General features: G+C 45.2%; 1 protein-coding gene across 1 annotated transcript; it reads left to right on the top strand.

The window, feature by feature from the left end:
* The first annotated feature begins 1,557 nt into the window (after positions 1–1,557).
* On the top strand, positions 1,558–20,624 carry LOC118079931 (bMERB domain-containing protein 1-like). The gene is made up of 6 exons (XM_035104701.2): positions 1,558–1,636; positions 6,228–6,348; positions 16,404–16,477; positions 18,647–18,761; positions 19,304–19,377; positions 20,506–20,624. Exons 1-6 carry the CDS (start codon positions 1,558–1,560, stop codon positions 20,622–20,624), a joined length of 582 nt encoding a protein of 193 aa, XP_034960592.2.
* Positions 20,625–20,993: the final 369 nt, after the last annotated feature.

Genomic DNA, 20,993 nt, shown 5'->3' with positions numbered 1-20,993 from the left:
AGATGAATAGAGGGTATAAAAAACACAAATGAGTCTGTAACTTATCTGCTATTTTGCTCCAATTTCGAACATAGCCAAATTGCAACTTAGATCAGGGGTCCATTTGAAAAGTGCCAATCAGCTGAGTTTACTCAGAAGCATAAGAAGACGCCTGCAGGATCAGACCAAAGACCTGACTAGTCCAGTATCTTATTCTCACACTGGCCAGATGCCTATGAGAAGCCCGCAAGAGGCAATGTCACTTTCACTCTCAAGATTCCCAGACATGGGCATATATAGCCTTTTCCTCCGCAAATTTGGGTTGTTTTATTGCTTCATCTGTGAGGGTTTTTAGAAATGTGGGTGTAGGATTTATAATTTTAATTGTGTGTTTTATTGGTTGATTATTTAATGTTTGTAAACTACTCTGGAATCTATTTACAAGAAGGTCAGTTTAGAAGCTCCATAGCTAAATGAAACATTTGCGTCTTAGCTGCCTTGATTTTAAGGAACCGCTTCTAAAGCCCTGTATTCAAAGTGCCTGTTGAATGGTTTGCTTATTAATGTCCTCATAACAGTGGGCTTAATTTCATTCATTTGCTTTTAAAAGTAGTACCCCCATCTCTCCTCCTCTGAAAAAAAAGTCCTCAGTGCTGCCCAATATGCGTTTTCCCACTGACACAACATTCACCTCACCCCTTTTAAAGCCATCTGAGTTGGTGCCTATCACATTATATTGTGTTTTGCTGTATGTGAAGAAACACTACCTTTTGTCCATCCTAAGTCTTCTAACATTCAGCTCCATTGGGTGGCCCTGAATTCTAGCCTTACAAGAGAGGGGGGGGGGACTTCTCCCAATCCACATTCCCCACACTGTCCTCTTATCTTATACATATGCATCATCTATCAGGTATCTACCCCACCCTAACCGTGCTTCCTTCCCCACTTCTAAACCAAAAAACTAGGAATGGTGCAACTTTTCCACAAAGGAGAGTCGCTTCATCCCCTTGATTATATTGGCTGCTGTTTTCTGAATATTTTTCCAGTTCTGCAAGTCCCATTAAAAAAAATACAAGAAAGAACTGCTTAATTTAGTTTCAGGATATCCAGTAAAATTTTGCACAGAGAGAGGCAAAATTCCAAATGAATGGCAAGAGTAACCAGTGCTCCGAGGATGTCAGTGGGATCCAGAAAGAAAAGATAAAAGTCTTGAACGGATTTTAAAAATTGAGTAGTTTGCACTTATTTCCACCAGAGGGCAGCTCTTGGTGTCATAACAGCCACATCTAGTCTCCTGCAGCCTCTGATTCTATTTTATCTTTCGGCAGCTGTGCTAAAGCATCTCGGTGTGGAACTAGCAGGAGGCAGCTGCTGGGCAGGTACCAGGCTTGGCTTGCATTCCGTGCTTTGATTTCGTTTCTCTCTCTATTTAATCATTCCTTTTCCAGAGGATGGGCTCTGACTTCCCTGCAACCTGTGATCTTTAGAAGTCCTTCTCCCTAAGGAATTATGCTCATTTAAACAAACAAAGAAAAAAAAGATTAGAGGGGGGAAACATCCCACAAGCGAGAGGCAAGGATGGAGAAAGAAACCAAGGCATCCACCCAGTACGGATCCCTGGAGTCAACCAAGTGGAGAGCAGCAGATGCAGGCAAAGGTGAGATTAGTTTGCACACCTGGGGCACAGCAGCGAAGTACCAACTCCCTCCCTGTTACTCACTGCACCTCCTGAAGTGGGGCTTAAATCCTTGCAGATCTGCATGATGTGTGTGTGCATGTGCGAGTATAACATTGGGTGCCTGATGGGTGTCTGCTATTTTCTGTCTTCCTTGAAAGTTTTGCAGCAGTGGAGATGGAGATGGGCGTCTCATTCAAATCCCCCCCCAAAAAACCCACTCCTGGTGATGTTATTCTTGTTATTTATATATATATGAGACCCCACCTGTCTGTCTGACTGGCAGTGGAAATGCATCAAGCTTGCATTGAGTAGTGGCAGGCAGCGGGGAAAACATGAGTAGGGAAACCTGGCTGAGGACCAGACACTCTAGTCTCTGTTCATTCACAAAAAGAGCCTCTGGCGTGGATGGAGTTTGACTGCTGGCCGCACTCTAGTAGCTTGGGGGATGGTTCAGTGCATGTGTGGGCATTACAGAACTGGCCAAAACAAGAAATGCACATGATTTGGGGTTTCCAGGAAAGGCCACTTCCCCATGGGTGAAGCTGAGGGGCATTGATGCTAATTGATGGCTTTTAGCAATACCCCGTGAAGGCACCAGGTAAGGATTTACTCCTCCTCTACTCAGCTATATACTATCTATGTCAGCTCCCTATTTTTGTGAATGGGCATAACCGGGCAAGCGACAGGCAGGAAGGAGTTAATGCCAAAACTTCCCATTCAAGAATTCAGCTATCTCCTTCTGTTGCTTAGAGAAGCAGCCACACCTTACAAGTTCAAATGCCTCTATCTGATCCTCGGTACAGTGTAGACTAGTGGCTAAAGCAGCATGCAGGACAAGGATGTTACAGTTCCTTCCCCTTCATCCGCTGTTGGTGGGTGGGTGTTTACTATGTGTGTATATGAGATACACAGAAACATATTGGCGTCAAGAGAATAGCACCTTTGACCTGCTGCCCAAACCAAGTCTGCCTGTTTCAGCTGGGTTGCATGGCAAAGAAGACCCTGTTGCTTGAAACAGTGGGTCTGGGCACTTGGCTGAGTTAGGTGGGTCACCAAGTGGAAAACCAATTCAATTCCCCAGGCAGATGAGGCAAATTACGCAAGGTGGCTCGGCTCATGTTGTGCCCCAAGGTCTGGAAGCAGCATGCCAGCTTGGGCTCCTATGGTACTTCCCACACAAGCTGAGAGTACATACATCGTGTGGAGGCTGTGCCTTCTCTCAATCCCCAAAGCCTTCAGCTGGCTTCAACCAAGAGCTACTCCCACTGGAGGCTAGAGACAGCATGGGGTTGGCAGCCAGTGGTTTAATCACTCCCACCACAGCAGGTGAAGTTAATAGCTCAGTTCTGGACGAGAATATAGCATTTTGTTTGTGAGTTCTCTTAGCATAAACTATGAGATTTTCTGCTATAGCTTTTAGGATGGACTAGTAGTGCAATGGGAGAGGGGGTGCATTTTGTGTGTGTATGTGTGTCTCATACACAAGTGAGGGGTCTTTCATCTGTGTTAAGTTTCCGTAGGACCTGATGTAGTTCTTAGCATCTTGTGGGACTCAGCCTAAAATGCTTGGACTGTAATTGGTCAGTCGGTTTAGGGGCCACCATCAACAGATTTTCTGGAGATGGCTCCTAGCCAGCATCTGCTTCCTCCAAAGTTACGGGAGGCAGATGTTTTAAACTTCCATCTTCTTCATTCATTCTCTCTTCCCAGGTAATGATCACAGCATTTTTTAGCTCATAGGTTTTCAACCTTTTTGATTCCACGGCTGCCTTGACCCAACTACATTCTTTCTGTGGCACCCCTGTGGGGCTCAGAAGCCCAGTTATGTCACCCCTTGCCTGCAGAGCTGGCAGCCCCTCACCCTTTTTTTTCACACCCTCCCTTGTGGAGTGTTCCCTCAGCCTCCTCTCCTCTCCCCCCTCCTTGGGAGTGCTCTGGGCAACCACAGCTGCCACCCCGGTCTCTGAGCTGCCCCCCCACCCTGAAGAGAGGTGCCTCCTCCCACTGCCTCACAGGTGGCTTGGAAACACCCCCTGGCCAGCCCCAGAGACACCATTTGCCTGGGGAGCTTGTAGCCTAGGCTGCTGCAACAAACAGCTGTGCAAGCCTTTGGGAGGCAGACACGCAAGAGGGCATTAGGGGAGGCAAGGAAAGAGGGGCAGAGGCCAGAGGCTGGCTCTTTCCTCTGACTTGACTCACTGGCACAGGCCAGTCTTGGGAGGTCATTTGGCTCCAGTAATGAAGTATTGATCTCATCCCTTGGCTTTGCTAGTGTGTGCCAAGGAAGCTGGAGACGGGGTGAGATGCACCAATGGCCTTTATACACTTTGTATAAAGATAATGTAGCTGTGTCTGTCCCCTCCACCCAAAGGAATCCTGTTCTTCAGGACTGACTGGTCCAGTTAGTGCAAAATACAGAGCATGAGAGATGATGTTGGGGTTCAGACTTGATCGCATGCCAACTAATTGTGCCTATTTGTGTGTGTGAGGGAGGAGCAATTTTGCAGGAGACTTTCGCTGCAGGTAGATGCTCCATTCATTGAGGTAGATGCGTTCCCCCCCCCATTTTATTTTAAACGTTTATCTCCCTTCATCCAAACCCATTCCAGGGTGGTTTGTAAGAATATCCATAGCACTACTGGCACATGGTGGGGGGAAAGGACAGAAGTACAGGAAGCTGCCTTAAACCACATCAGACCATTGGTCCATCTTTAGCTCAGTACAGTATTGCCAACACTGACTGGCAGTGGTTTTCCAGGTTTTCTGATAGGGGCCTTTCCCAGACCTGCTTGGAGATGACCGAGATGCAACCTGGACCTTCCACATGCAAATCAGGTCCACAGTCCTTCCTCAGAGCAGAGGGTACAAGACTCAGCATTAGAAACTTTTTTCATATTGTAAACTGCCCTGTGATCCTCGGGTGAAGGATGGTAAAGAAATTTAACAACAACGAGAACAACTATTCAACTTTGAAATGAGGCTACTTCCTAACATCTATGAGGGTGGGAAGAGAATGTGCTTCAAGGCTGCCCTTGGCTCAGTAGGGGTGGTAAAGATTCATTATGTATTTGAGATCAAATGCACTTCAAATGCAGGAAGTGCCCTAATCCAATCAGGATGAATTCCGAGCCTGACATTATGCAAAGAGCTGGGCTTTATGATGGTTAACAACTCCTCTTATGGTTGATTGTAAAAAAAAAAAAAAGCTCAAAGAAGGTAAAACAAGAAAATCAAGAAAAAACTCACAACTTTGAAACAATGAAGGTTCCTAGGACTTTTGCAGACCATTTCTGTGTCTGCAAGAAATGTACGCAGGAGTTGCATGTTTGCTGCAGCAATGTATTATTTTACCCAAAACTGTACACAGCAATATTTTGTTACTGTAGTGCAGGCATCCCCAAACTTTGGTGCTCCAGATGTTTTGGACTACAATTCCCATCTTCCCCGACCACTGGTCCTGTTAGCTAGGGATCATGGGAGTTGTAGGCCAAAATATCTGGAGAGCCACAGTTTGCTGCTGTAGTGCATAACTATTTTTCATCCCTCATTCCCAGTATCACAACTGCTGAGTCGGTTCTTATTTGGGGAGCAGTTGTTTGAATGTCATGAGCACCTACTGGACGGTGCCTGTGACATGCAGGATAACAGGAGCCACTTAACTGTTGTTCATCCTGCCCACTTGTGCCTATTGAAGGACATGTGCCCCCCCCAAAGTCTTTGCTTGAGTTCTTTGCTTGATGTAGCAACTTTTCCACCAAGAGAACGTCTCTCCTTCCATAGTCAAAATGGCAGGCCAGTCCTAACTGCTACTTGCTGGTGGGTCTTCTCTAGAGCAGAAGCTTTTGTTCTTTGGTCCTTTGACACAATAATAATAATAGCACAGTGCCATTCCCCCTACGCTGAAAGGAAAAGGCATGCACAGATATTTCAGTCTCCAGCAATGCTGGTTTTGTTTCAGAGATTCCACAAGGGATTATAAAAAAAAGCTAAGATGAGCACATTCCCTGTAATCTTAGTGTAAGAGTGCAGGCTCTGAAATTGCTGCCAGACTCTTGACAACTATGTCAAGAAGATAGGAGGGGAAATGTGCTTCTCTAGAGGTTTAAAGAGAGAAATGAGCCCTCCAGGCACTGCTGTGAAAGGAATATGTCTGCCTCAGGGGAGTTTGGAAGAAGGAGCTGAGGAGCAGCTGCCATCTATGGAACTAATTCTCTGCAGTCCCCCCTCCATTTCCTCAGTGATATTTTCCATGCCATTTTATCAGCTGCTCTTAGATCCTATTGAAGGCAATTATATGAGACTGAACTGTGGCTCTCCAGAGGTTGTTGGACCACAACTCCCATCCTAGGCTATACTGGCTGAGGCTGATGGGAGTTGGAGTCCAACAGTGTTGGGGAGGGGCACAGGTCCCACATAGGCCATATACGGCAGCCTGGCAGAAATCAGAACCTCTCAGCCATGTGGTCATAAATTGGAAGCGATTCCAGTCCAATCACTGATGGCATTGCTTGCTTTCCTGTCCATCCCCATCCCATTGGCTAACTGAGTTCCTTTTCCCTTTTACCCTCAGAGGATGAGATAGTGTCCATGGCCGACTCCACAACGACCATTGATGACATCGAAGGGGAGCTCTTCAAAATTGAGAGGATCCGGGAAGTTCTGGTGCGGAGGGAGTCGGAGCTCAGATACATGTGAGTTGGGGAAACCAGGAGAGCAGGATGCCCATGGGAGGGCGCTCAGCAAGGTGCAAAGTCTCCATAGGCAGGATCCTTTCTACTACCTATAAGGAGGCAAGAGGCAGCTGTTCCTGGGTGCTCCTCTTCATCTCTCTCTGTCTAGATCTGCTCAGTTTCCCTCTCCCTGCTTTGAGCTCTCTCAATTCAGTCTCTCTCGTTTTCTAATGGCCCTGGAGTCTGATGATGCTCTCTTTGAAAGGATGTAGACTTAACTCAGTGAGAAGAGTCCGCAAGAGCATCAGGCCTCTCTTTCAACCTGCCTGGGTGGGCGGGATCCCATGTTTTCCAAGGCTGCATATGCCAACTTCAGGAAAGGTCAAATAGCCAGGCTGGCCCTCTTGATCATGGATCATGGAACATGAACCCTTGAAGCGTTCAAGGGTTTCTCAGCAGACAGCTGATTGGGAAGCGGCTCTTAGGAGTGTGGGTGTTTTGAAAAGAGCTGCTGTAGAGGATGTGTTATTAGCCCAATGCTGCCAACTAAGTTCGGTGGATAGTGAAAATATGAGGTGGGCTGCCTCCAGCCTCTTCACCTAAACCTCTTCACCAAGCCTACATGTGCAGAAGTTGGACACTTGCACATGCTGTACACAGAATCTGTACAGCAACCGCCTCCCAATTTCTCCACCTTTGAATCAATGGAAAGGGACTACTGCCTGACCGTGAGAACATTTCCTGGACTAATCATTCTGGTATCACAGGACACTGTTATCTCACTGAGGCAAAACCAGGTCAGGAGAGAGCTCTGGGTTAAAAATTCAGGAGCTCCTCCTGACCATTCATAGATGCATCAAGATTGGGGAACTTGGTATCTGAAGAAGTGTGCTTGCACACGAAAGCTCATACCAATGACAAACTTAGTTGGTCTCTAAGGTGCTATTGGAAGGAATTTTTTAATTGTGTTTATTCAGACATCGTTGGACTGCAACTTTCATCAGCTCCAGCCAGCACAGTATAGTCATCTCTCCCCCCCCCCATATATCTCTCTCTCTCTGCTGAATTGGGTTGGGAGGTAAAGGGTGTAGCACACTGTTCCTGAACATAGAAGTTTGGTTTTACTGTCACAGCCAATAGTCATTAACACTGTATATGGTCCAAAGGCTCAAGGGGCCACCACCTTGAAGGTCTGATAAGTGCCTGGACAGGAGGGAGCCTGGGAACCTCATGTCCGCTGCCTTGGGTTCCATTGTGGAAGAAAGGCAGGATGCTGTTGTAAGGAAAATAAACAATAAGTGCCTAATCCTTTGAAAAGCCATCCAAGCTAGCAACCGGTGACACATCTTATGGTACAATTTTTCTTCTCAGTCCTGAGCCTACCACAGCCCCTGCCCCTGCCATGTCAATGAGAATGAGATGTGGCATCACACTATTTAGAAAATGCAAAAAGAAACTCCTCTTCCCTTTGATGACTTCCAGCATCTGGTACTGCAGAGACTGACTATAGCTAGTCTAATCTGTGCCAGCCCTTCTGCAGCTAAGAATGACTCAGCTAAGCAAAGCTTCTGCAATCCAGCTGTACTCATCCCAATGCCATAGGGACTGGTCCTCATCAAAGGCTGGGCTGCTGTTAGGAACCTATGCATCCCTCGGTACATCTTTGGATGTACCTTGAACGCAGGGTTGGCTAACTTGTGGCCCTCCAGATGTTGTGGGACTCCAGTTCCCATCAGCCCCACCCAGCATGCTCAATTGTCAGGAAAGGGTGGGAGGTGTGGTCTGGCAATGCCTGGAGGACATGTCTGCTTTAATGGAACTGTGCATCCTCCTAAGAAACCCCCTTGACAAAATGCATCACATTTTTACATGATGCACCCTGGCATATATTTCAGACTCAGCCAAAGGGAAGTGCCATAAGGACCCCAGGGATGCATCCATTGTCCTTTATGCAGCATTATTCTGGATCACAGGAAACTGCCTGAGCCAGATCATTGGTCCCTTTTGCTCAGCGACTGGCAGTGGCTATCCAGAGTTTCAGGCAAAGGTCTTTTCTGGTTTGACTTGGAGATGCTGGGGATTGAACTGAGGACCTCCTGTATGCAAAGCAGATACTCTACCACTTCTTCTGGTTCCTGTCCAATAGAAAACATATTCTTGGTGCAGCAATGAACCCCAAACAGGGGCTGTTAGAGAAGAAGCACCCCCAAATATGTCTGCATTGCAGGTTTGGCAGCCCTGGGCTTTCAAGGAATAGCACTGCCAGGCTTCTGTGGCCTATATAAACATAGAGAGAGATCTAAAACCGAAGTCAGAGGTGAGTCATCATTCATCAACATTAGCCTAATCCTGACTGTGATGTCAACGCTGTGCCTCTCTCCTAGGGGTGGAAAGCCCTCCCATTTGCCGTGTTACAGTATGGCCTTTCCCTTCTTGAGTCAGCAGTGCAAGCTGACTTTTTCAAGGCAGCGGAAAGAGGGAGAAATTTCTGTAGCTCTGATTTCCATGCCAGAGCAGCCTTTGTTTGTTTTCTCCAATCTCTGAATCACTCGGTGGAAGAAGCAGCCAAGCTGCAGGTGTCAATATCCACGAGGCAGGTTTGCCAAGGACATGCTCTGCATAGACTGTGGGTTCCACAGAGCAGGGCTAATTTTTGCCCCTGAAAGATATCAACAGGGACAGGAATTTGCAAGGTTCAGACAGAAGCCTTTCCCTAGATCCAGATTTATTTTCAGCTGTCCACACCTATATTGGCTTACCCCTTAAACCAGTCATAGGGCCCTGTGACCTTCTATACATTGTTGGACTACAGCAGGCATCCCCAAACTGTGGCCCTCCAGATGTTTTGGCCTACAAGTCCCATGATCCCTGGCTAACAGGACCAGTGGTCGGGGAAGATGGGAATTGTAGTCCAAAACATCTGGAGGGCCGAAGTTTGGGGATGCCTGGACGACAGCTTCCATCAGCCCCAGCTGGCATGGCCAATGGTCAGGGATGGTGGTGCTGTAGTCCAGAATCATCTGCAGGGCACCAGGTTGCCCTAGAAGTCCTATTTATATATATACACCAGTCTTCCATAGAGATGAAAAGTATATAATGTAGATGAAAACAGCAACAGCAGCAACAACAATAAAATACAACTATCTCAGCTAGCCAGGCATAGAAGAACACCAACCAGAAGTGAACCAAAAGAAGCCGGTCTTGCAGTCACTATGAAAAGAGAGCAAAAAGGTGGCTTACTGTACTAGCTTACTGTAAAAACAGCACACAGTGCAGCTGTCTGGCAGGACCACAACAGGCAAGTGGGCTCCAGAGATGGTCTTTGGAGCATGATGTTCTTACACGAAGTCAATGGCTTTAACCTTTAAAGTGTAGCTTGAACAGGACCAAGAAGTGATTTGATAATCCTTGCAACTGGCCTGACAAAGAGCAGGTTGGAAATGATTGCGCCTTCCAACACCTGTCAGAAGGACTGCACTTAGGCTGAAACTTCTGCAGCATCTTCAAGGGCAGCTCTATTTAGTGTGCATTGCCATAATCAAGCATGGTAGTTAAACTGTGAATTAACGTAGAAAAAGGAAAGTTCTCCCCATTAGCTGAAAGCGGGGGGGGGGGGGGGGAGAGAAGTGCAGCAGCATGGGATGATGAGAGTTGTAGTCCAAGACATCTGGAAGGCCATTAGGGTTGGGAAAGGCTTAACCTGAACAGAGAAGGTGGTAGAAAACCCATCAATGACAGTTTTGGTACTCCCTTCCAAACAAATATAAGGGCTTCTCTCTGCCCACTTCGGAGTTGTTATAGACTTAGCCCAAAGTCTTCACCAAATGTTGTTGCTGCTGCTGCTGCTGCTGTGATGCAGACTTGCTAGCTGCTAATTGCCTTTTTCTCCCAAGTACTGCTGATTATCTAATGAATTCTCCCACGCAGCCACCCACAGTGATGACTCTTGATATGACCTCCATGCAATTCTCTCTTCTAGCCCAAGCATCCCCTTCAAAGTGATCTAGCCTTGTCCTCCTACTTAAGGGGGGGGGGGAACATACAATACATCAATAGATCCTTGTCTCCTTCAGTGTGAGCTTTGCCCAAGGCCAAAAGCTCTTTTTATTCATATTCATCTGCAAGAAGCAGGACTCTTGGAACAGTATAACTGAGCGGCAGTGTTGTGGGACTAAACTCTCCTTTCTCAGGTGGCTATGTCCCCTGGCTAGTTGCTCAAGAGGTAGCATATCTTGCAGAGGTAACAGCCATGCCCTATACTGAGTGACACCCATATTGTCTGCACTGTCTAACAGTGGCTCTCTTGAATTTTAGACAGGGGATATTCTCAACCTTACTTGGAAATTCCAGTGGCTACACCTGCAAACCTTCTGCACGCAAAGCAGATGTTCTACCACTGAGCTAGGGTGCCTTCTCATCCTGCCAGATCTGTTTTCTGTGAAACAGAAGCACAAATGTTTCTGACACTTTAGTTTGATATGACTGGCAAAAGGCAGAAACAAGTGAATAGCAAAAAGGACATCATAAGCCTGTGAAGGTGACTTGGAAACTACAACTAACCCAGAATGCGGCTGCCAGATTGCTGGCTGGGGGTACAGAAGCTAATTAGACTTGCTGCTTCCACTACAGCAGCTTAAGAGGTAGCTAGCTGACTGATTAGGCAATATGTGAAATAGTCTTTTAGTTAGCAAGGAAATTGGTTTAAGTTAAGAATATTTCTTCAAGTGCTGCTAAAAAGGCCTCCCCCCCCCAGAAAGCATTGCTTTTGAGAGCAGTTTATGCAGCAGAGTGTATTTTTAAATGGTGCCCAATCTTGCCAATTTAGGTTTTACTTTCAAACTACAGATGGTAGGTAATACAAAACCTAATTTAAGTGTGAACAGGGCCTTATAGTTTTTCAATGGTGAGCTGCAGTGCCTGAAAGAGCTATAATCAGATTCCATGCCCAGTTCTTCAAAGGCAGGGGTGCCCAATTTTTTTTCAAAGAGGGCCAGATTTTATGAAATGAACATGCGTGGGGGCCAACCAAAGTTGTCAGGAGTTTTTTAGGATTGAAGTTGTCAAGATTTTACCCCAGAGTTGTTGAGCTTTTCTTTTCTTTTTCTTTTTTACAATTCAACTTGAGCCTTTTTAAGGATTTGGCCCCAATAAATAAACTGCCACAGAGGCTGGATTAGGCCCCCAAAACAGACTTTGGATATGCCTGTTCTAAGGGCTGTCAGAAGACAGAACCATGGATAGCTCCCTCTGTCTGCTTAGTGTAAGAAACCCCAGCCCCCCCTAAAATAATAAACCATATGCCTCTATTAGTTTATTACGTATGCAAAAACAAAAGTTCTGACAGCAGCAAAATATATTTTCCTCATGTGGTAGAAGAGGAGTAGCAGTTGCTGTGCTTTGAAAGAGCAATTCTTTGGGTTGTGTCGGTGGTTATCCAATGCCCTGCTGAGTTCTGCAGGCAGCTTGGCATGAAGAAAGTGGAAAAGCTCTACTCCCTCTCTCATTATACTAGAACACAGGTGCATCTGATAAAGCTAAACATTGGAAGAGTCATAATAGACAAAAGACAGCACTTCTTCTCACAGTGTATTATTAAACTATGAAATTCACTCCCATAGGATGTAGGGATGACTACCAACTCTGGGACAGTGTTAAGAGATGATCCACCAAATTCACTGAGGATAAGGCTATCTCTAGCTCTAGCCAAAATGGCTATGCTCTGCCTCCACAGGCAGAGGTAGTATACTTTTGAATACCAGGTGCTGGAAACTACACAAGGGGAAGAGTACTGTTGCGCCAAGATCCTGCTTGCAGGCCTCTCACAGGGATCTGGCCTATGAGAACAGGCTACTGGACTAGATGGGACACTGGCCTGCTTTAGTGGGGCTCTTTAAGTAAAAGGTGGAGGAATGGCCTGTTCATTTCTGGCCTTTCATGTCTGTTTGCTTTTTAACTTTCCATTTTCTCGCTCATTAGAATCTTCGAATTGTAGAGTTAGAAGGGACTCCAAGGGCCTTCTAGTCTATGATAAAAGCTCAGCTTTTAGGAAGTAACAACTGTGGAATTGGTTTTCTGGAGCAGATTTTAAAACCTGAATGCAATCACCATGGAATTTGCAGCAGGGAAAGATCCACGATATAGGATGATAGACATTTGTTAGCTTAACATAAGTTTGCTTTGCAAGCGTATTCCCAGAAATTCGTACAGCAGGTTGAAGGCACTCTTCACTGACTTCTCAATACTTTCAGAATAGCCAGCCTTTTAGTTAAACTCTGAGCCATCCATGGCAGTGATGATGTCAACTGCAAGGGAGCAGGAACTCTAGATGGATGCATTAAGCCAAGGAGGACTATCCTGTATTCTCAGGTCTAAAAGAGAGATATAACAAAATGTGGAAATGTGTGTTGCTTAAAATCTACTGTGCATTCTGATGCATGTTTACTCAGAAGCAAGCCCCACTACATTCAGTGGGGCTTACTTCCCAGAAAGCATGCATAGAATTGTGACCTTATCAACTCTCCCTAATCCCACCCCCTACCCCACCCCGATTTCTTTACATGTGAAATTGTAGGTTTCAAATTGGTCGGTGCTTCCGGGGTTAGGGGAAATTGTATTGGAGGTTGGACCTAGACCACAGGTTGTCAGTTGGCCATACCTGCATTCTGTCATTCTTAAAAGAATATGGATCATAATGTGGAATCTGGTGCTCCTGGAGAATTCCTGCTATACAGAAGTATGCCCCTAGCCCTCATGTCTGTAGGGAAGGGGGAACTGTTATAATGAGAGTAGCTGCTACAAAGGGTTTAAGAATTAAATTGTACCTAGGTGGGGCCTTCACTCATCATTTAGGACCATTTTTCTTTTCACTTATTAAAGACAGGCTAAGCAAGGCTGTGTGGGTTAATTAGCACATCAAAAGACCTCTGTGAAAAATGGAAAACTCAAGAAAAAAGAGATTGCCAGGATGGTTACATAATGTAATGCAATTAGATGCACTGTTCTGATGAATGTAACCCATGTATATTATGCACATAATTCTTTTGCTGCAGGGATGTGCTATAGCAGAGTATAGGAAGTAAAATTACACAGACATACACAAAAGGTAGCCAACCCAAATTCGTTGATGGATAATATAACAATTTCTATTGTGGCACTGTAAAGACAATTAGATAATAAAATTTCATTAATTTTAGCCAGCTTTCTTTTGTTGTCAGATAAAATGTATTTGTTTTAGCCAAGGGGTCTCAATAAATCATTACAGAATTACTTAATAATTCACATTCAATTTAAAAATAAGGCATCAAATGGGAGTAAAATACTATATATATATTTATATATATACTTATTAATTATATATATATATATATATATATATATATATATATATATATATATATATTATGAATCCCAGTTCTTAAATTGTATCTATCTGCTTGCAATGCAGTTGAATAGCTCCTAATTTCTGCTTTACTGTGCATGGCTCTTTGAGTCACTGCAGACATAATATAATTCTATCTGCTCATATTGGAGCACCCACAATACGACATACTGCAGAGCAAAGTTTATTATACATTTGTTTATTTCAGTACAATCATATCCCACCTTTCTTCTTTCAAGCATCTCAAGATGACACACTCAAAGTGGTCCCCAGAAGATCTCCCATCCAGAAAATGATCAGACCCAGACCTGCTTAGCAGCAGCATGATGGCTGCATCATGTGCCCCCAGACCATGCCCTGGACTAAGGGGAACTAGATCAATGAGACATAGCTGACATGACATACTAGGACTACCTATAGGAGTTGCTGCTATACTGTTTCTGGGACTTTCCCTTGTGTTGTTGTTGTTGTTGTTGTTATTGTTATATTTCGCCCATCTGACTGAGTTGCCCCAGCTACTCTAGGTGGCTTTCAAAAAATATAAAAGCATAATAAAACACTAAACATTAAAAACTTCCCTATACAGGGCTGCCTTCAGATGTCTTCTAAAAGTCAGATAATTGTTTATTTCTTTGACATCTGACAGGAGGGTATACCACAGGGTGGGTGCCACTACCGAGAAGGCCTTCTGCCTGGTTCCCTGTAACTTCACTTCTCACAGTGAGGAAACCACCAGAAGGCCCTTGGAGGAGGACCTCAGTGTCCAAGCTGAGCATGGAGGTGGAAATACTCCTCCAGGGCTGAGACCATTTAGGGCTTTAAAGGTCAGCACCATGCGCTCCAATACACAGCCATTGAATCTTCTCCATTTCCCAAGGTTTGCTAGCCATAGATAGTATTGAGCATCACTGCAAGCTAGCAAGCATAGATAACTTTTGCTCCCAGCAGCCCCAAGTCAAATCTAGCTAGGAATTCGATTTCTAACCCTTAATGATTCTAAGAATGCTTTGGCACCCAAGGCTACAGATAATTTGCCAACCACAGGTGCAGTTTTTTCTGACTATCACCAAGTTGTCCGCAGAAAGATGAATTCGTATCTCACTGCCACCTAATTCTTGATCTTTGATTTCCCTCCTCCGTCTCAGTCCTCTCCAAGTCATGATTCCTGTATGTGTGTGTTTGAAGGAGAATGGAGAGAAGAAACAGCTCCCATGTGGGGAGGAAACCTGAATAATGTCTTCTGTATAAAATTATTTCTTGGATTTGAATGGGCATCAACACATTTAGCTGTATTCTCATAGGGTTTCTCCTGTGACCAAGATAAATTATAGGGTTGCCTATTTAGAGAACAGTATCCTCTGGAATTATTCAGTTTGTGACTGAGTCATTAGACGAGCAACATTGATTCAAATCCATTTGCTGGGATGCAGATCTATAGTTTATCATTTCTGTTGCACTCCTCAGTGTACAGATTTCTCCTCTTATTCATGAAGATAGATTAGGATGAAAGGCAGTGACTTGCCTGAAGGGCATCTAAGGCAGTTTCATGGCTGAGAGAAGATTGTAGACTGGATCACCTTTGTTCAAAGCTCTCATAGCAGGCGGCCCTTGATTTTTTTGCAATAGGTTCTGTGTACCTGGGAATATCTCTCCCTCTAGTGCCACCACTTGGTCCCTGCCATTGGTTCATGATACCTTGCTACAATGTTGGAGCTTGATCTCATTACTGTAGTCTACTATAAGCCCAATCACTACAAATGCCTATTCAGAAGAAAGGGGAAACCCATACAAGCTGTTCATCTGCACAATATTTGGTCATTATTCCACACATTCTAGTGCAATTTTCTGGTCATGCTTCATTGTCATGAGGGTGAAGAAGTGCTTTAATCTGCTTTAAATGTGTGAACACAAGTTCAGGTATGCGATGTAATGATACTGACAAATCTGGAGGTGTCCAGGGGTGTCGTGGGATGTCCAAATATCCAAGGCAATTTCAGAGGTTTTGGAAGGAGCCTGATTCAGTCTGTGACATTGCATTGCGGACTTGGGACACCCACTTTAGAAGAGCGCCAGTTTTCTTCAAATCTTTCTGATTTGGCTCGGGATTCAATGTTTGTCTGAAGCAAATGTGCACACCCCTAGTGTAAACGCTCCTTCCGAGATGGATTGTTTTCTACAGCTCCTTAAATGATCCCTTGTTGCATTCTACATGTAGAAGCACATGCTGCTTCACTTACCTGCCTCATGTAGTAATTTATTAATTTGGAAGAAAGGTTGTGGAGCGGCTAGAGAGTTTTAAAGTGTAAAATGCAGGTGATGTACTAGAACAGGCACCCCCAAACTCCGGCCCTCCAGATGTTTTGGCCTATAACTCCCATGATCCCTAGCTAACAGGACCACTGGGCGGGGAAGATTGGAATTGTAGTCCAAAACATCTGGAGGGCCGAAGTTTGGGGATGCCTGTGCTAGAAAGTGGGAAACGATAAACAAGAAATATCCCACATATAATCTGTTGCAAGGTGGTATCAAAGGCCCCAAGCGACTGGTTTCAGCCTGAAGTGTCCAACCAGCTTGGAGTTCTTCCCAGCAGCATGTTGAAAGGTAAATGATTAGGATTTGCAACAAGGGATGCTCAAGTGACTTGTCTCTGTGGTCTCTTGTGGACAAAGGATTGAGGCTCCTTCCCTTGTATTTTCAGGATGGATGACATCCAGCTTTGTAAGGAAATCACCAGATTGAAAAAGGAGTTGAAGAAGCTGATTGCAGTGCCAGGTAAGGCCCAAACCCATGGCAACTCTCCCAGGGAGTGAGTTTTCTTAGCACCTTGTTTTTCCATAGAGCTCTCTTGGTGCCATCTCCATATATTGGGGTATGAGGAGCTTGTGACCTCCAGATATTGCTCAAATACAACTCCCATCACCCCTGTCCATTGGCCATGTTGGATGGGGCCGATGGGACCTGGAGTCCAATAACATCTGGAGGGTTTTGGATTCCCCTATTCACCAGTGGGGTTTGCCATTTACAGGATCACTTGGCCTCCAGCTTAGCTGCCAAGTTTTCCCTTTTCTTGCGAGGAAGCCTATTCAGCATAAGGGAATTTCCCTTAAAAAAAGGGAGAACTTGGCAGCTATGGCCTCCAGTGCCACTAAGCTGGGAGAGGATGTTGCAAAGGAATGTAAATGCAAAGTTATCCTAAGATTCTTCTTGTCTCACAGATGTTTGGCTAGCTTTGGAATCTGCATTTTTAAATGCCAAGCAAGGCAGGAGTAGAACCCAGGCATCTCAAAACAGGTGAAACATACTAAAGCTGTATAAAACCCATTCTGCCACAACTATCAAGAGGGCAAATAATAATAGTTTTATAAATATGTACTGCCCATAGCATTGTCTGCCACACCCAGTCCCAGTTAAGGGGCACCATCATTAAGAAGGGAATAAAGATTAGAAAAAAAAATTGAGAGGAACTTTCAAGACAAAGTTGGGAGGATGAAGGAGCCTGTGGGGAGGAACAAAGATTTACAACCATCCATAGGTGGTCATAGTGGAAACCACCACTATGTTTGGTTGGAGATGTATAGACAGAGGGCTGCAAGTTGGTCCTGAAAGTCGTCGTCTGGAATCCTTGTATCCTGAACCACAGCCCAAATGTTTAAATAAAGTTTCTCAAGTCCAAGGTGCATCCTCCTTTTCTTCATGGTGCCACTTGATCAGTACCAACTCACTCTCTGTTTGCACGACAGTGCCCTACAACATGGGTCTGTATCCTCCAGGTCTTGTCCACTGCATGGAACTGAGACTTTCAGCCCTGCCACTCTGCTTCTCCCGCCCCTCAACCACTTCCACCTCCACCAGGAAGCCAAGTTGTCCTTTTGGAGGGGCTACTTAAATGCTGCTTATCCGTTGCTGGATAACAGTTGGGTGCATACTTTATATTTATCTATTATCTGTTTAAAAGTGTGCATAGCTGCCAAGTTATCCCTTTTTTTAAGGGATTTTCCCTTATGCTGAATAGGCTTCCTCACGAGAAAAGGGAAAACTTGGCAGCTATGAAAAGTGGGTGGGTGGGTTTTTGGAAGACACCTGCACATGAATTTGTTCTATGTGTGGAGATCAGTGCATGCTGATCAATGCACGGTCTTCGCAGTCAGGGTCTATTCCGAGGCGATCAGTAGTTTCTTATCTGCCGTAGCCCTCGTCCTCCTTCACAGCCATTGTAACATAACAACATTGTTGTCTTCCACCTCTTCTGCCCTTGAGGACTTCTTGGATCATTCTTTGTCTAGCTTCTCCCCTTTGACCTTATCGCCTTGAGTGACCCTACTGGGAGTATGAGACTCCTGACGGCTTCGCTCACAAGAAACATAGGAATGTGCAAGCCCATTCACCACAACAAGGTGATGATCCTGTGAGTGAGATCTGGCTTGCGAGTGCTCCAATTGGAGAATAGCCTCTACCAAAGGCATCATGGACTTTGAAGAAGCATGGACTCGGGAAGATAGGGAGAAACGAGCTCCTACTCTATGATTCTATGAATCAGTTAATTACAGTGCAGTCTAAAGTCAAGGAAGAGTAGAGAGGCCGATCCACTGTCACATTTCGACCTCTACAAGCTTCAGAATGTGTCTTTCCTTTTTGCTAGGTCAGCTACAGGTTGATGTAGCTCGATTGAGCTTTTGATTCAGCAACATGAGAAACACATTAACACTGTATATAAGATGCTTAGGAAAACAAAAGGGTATTTGCCTGGCATTGAAAGGACTGGAGGTAAGTGCCAGGCAAACCTTTCTGGGGAAAGTGTCCCATCACTAGGGTGCCACTACCGAGAGGGCCCTCCCTGTCTCTGGCAGGGGACACCCCCAGACTGTATCTCTCATGCAATCCATTTGTTGTTATTCCTCTGTCATTAACCTATTGCTTTGTGGGTTTTCCCCTCTCTTGCAGAAAATAAAAAATCTAAAGAAGACAAGCAGCAGGAGGAGGAGCTAGTGCAGCAGATTCACAAACTTGTGGAGACTCGAGATTTCCTGGTGGATGATGTGGAGTTTGAAAGGCTCAGGTACATGTGCCAATTTCCTGGCTCCAGCTCAGTGTTGGCATGTACTCAGTGTTGTTCACATATGTTTGCCAGCCTCCCTCCAAGGAGCCCAGGTCAGCATACTCAGTGGTTATCCCATTTTATCCCCACAACAACACTGTGAAGTAGGTGAGACTGAGTGAAGGTAGCTGTCCGGGAGTCACCTCGAGTATTTGAAGCCAGTTTTATCCACTAGACTGTTTGGTTGGGGTACGCAGGCAGACTTTGCTTCTGTTGCTTCCTCAGTTCCACACAGAGCAATTGTAAATGTGTGTGCTGTTAAATTCATCATCACATATTGTGTTTGTTTTTTAAGGGACTTTTCCAAAGGTAAGGTGAGGAGGTGGAAGCAGGGCTCACTCTACATCACTCAGCAAAAACTCAAATCATTGTCTCCAGGGATGATCAACCTTTTTGATCTGTAGATTTATACCATTGCAATACTGGAGTGTAGGCAGATTTTAAAATGTTTTTTTAATAAAGTGCTCATCCACAGAGTAGTAACCAATTTCCTCCTTCCACAGAGAACGAGAAGAAGACAAAGAAATGGCAGAGTTTTTGAAGACCAGGATTTCCAAAACCTGCCTTCCGAAAACAAGTAGGTACTTGGGAGTGAGCAGCATCCCTTTCCACTGCTGTGTGTATGTAGGAACAGGGTTGTGCTTCCTCCATGCTATATCTCTATCTCTGCCATCTTTATCTCTATCTCTATTGCACCAAGAAAAGTTGAAGTCCGTAACTTGTATAAATGATGCAAATTTGCATAATTTAGATTAGGTGTTAAGATTCTGCACTGTTTGCTCTTTTGCATTCATAGATCTGGGTTTTGCTATCTTGCATGGCTGAATCCATTGTGCATAGATGCTGCTCCAGAAGGGAAGCCATTTGTGTGAAGAGGTTCCCGTGCAGTCTGGATAATGTCCATCAGCCAGGACACTCACACACCTTGCCCAAGAGGAGGAGAAGTTGTTTGCAACTGGAAAATAGCTAGCCTGTGTGGGAAACAGCTGCTTATATGATCTGTGTATATTTTTTTATTTCTTGCTTCTTAATCAAAAAGATCCTGAATTATCTACTTTTTTTTAATGAGTGACCCAATATTTTTACTAGTATATATTATAAAAGTCCAGTGTAAATGTGACAAGTTTATGTTTGCAAATGCAAATATGCACACACAGATACTTATTAGTGCTGGCAGCTGTTCCCACTGAGTGTAGTTTGGAGTGGAGGGTTGGTGTCATATGTGATTTGCTGCTGCCACCCAATATACACATTACTTGCTTACAATGGTGGCTGGCACTCATTGGAACTAGCAAGGCAGAAGGCAGGGAGGTCAACAGTAGGTGGAGCCAGAGCTAATGGCAACTAGAGTCAACAAATTCTAGTTTGGTCTCCTCTCTCCTCCCTGCCAAGTTCTAGAAGGGCAACACTGAGACTAAGGAAGATAAAGCTTACAGCCAGTGTCACGCCCTGGACTGGCTGTAAGGAAGCAGACAGGTGGAGGTCTGGTTGAGGGCAGACAGAGGTTGGTGGGGCAGTGCCCCATTTGCCCATATGAACAGTCCTCCACTGGTTGGTTACGGGCCAGCTTTAAAGCTCACACCCTCCATATGAGTTGTGTGGATCCCACATGCAGACACCTGCTTACCTCAGGCAGATTGGTGGCTATCATAGGGCCTGAGCATGAGCCACTGTTCCCATAGCAGTAACTGTTTGTCCTTCACAGCTCCAGCAAAAGAAAAGAAGATGACCTCAAGAGGACAGCAAACCTCTACACCATATGTAACAAAGACAGGCCTCACCCTCCTGAAGGAATGCTGTGGCTTCACCTGCTCGGTCATGTAGGCTGGGGGCTATTGTCCATATTGCCCACCCCACCCACCCCGAAATGCAAAATACATTCATGGGCAAACCCTGCCCGCCCATACCCCGGTCAACTGGATCCATTCAACTCATAGCAGAGTCACAAGCTTGAGGAGCAGGGACAAGGGATTCGTTTGCAGATGACATGGACGTTGAAAGCACACGTGGAAACTGCTGGGGGCCGAAAGGCAGAGCTGGCATCCACCCACCCACCTGCCAACCAAAACCAACCCACGCAATCAGGGTGGGCATCACAAGCAGAGAGCCAGCATGCGTGTTGCCAAATGGGAGGGCCAAACCACAGGCAAAGATTTCAGCCTGCTGCCCTTTAACAGGGCAGGCAGGGGGGAA

This window comes from Zootoca vivipara, chromosome 2 (genome assembly GCF_963506605.1).
Source record: "Zootoca vivipara chromosome 2, rZooViv1.1, whole genome shotgun sequence".
Classification (NCBI taxonomy): domain Eukaryota; kingdom Metazoa; phylum Chordata; class Lepidosauria; order Squamata; family Lacertidae; genus Zootoca; species Zootoca vivipara.
Note: the sequence above shows the minus strand (reverse complement) of the source record. Positions and strands in the feature narration are given on the sequence as shown.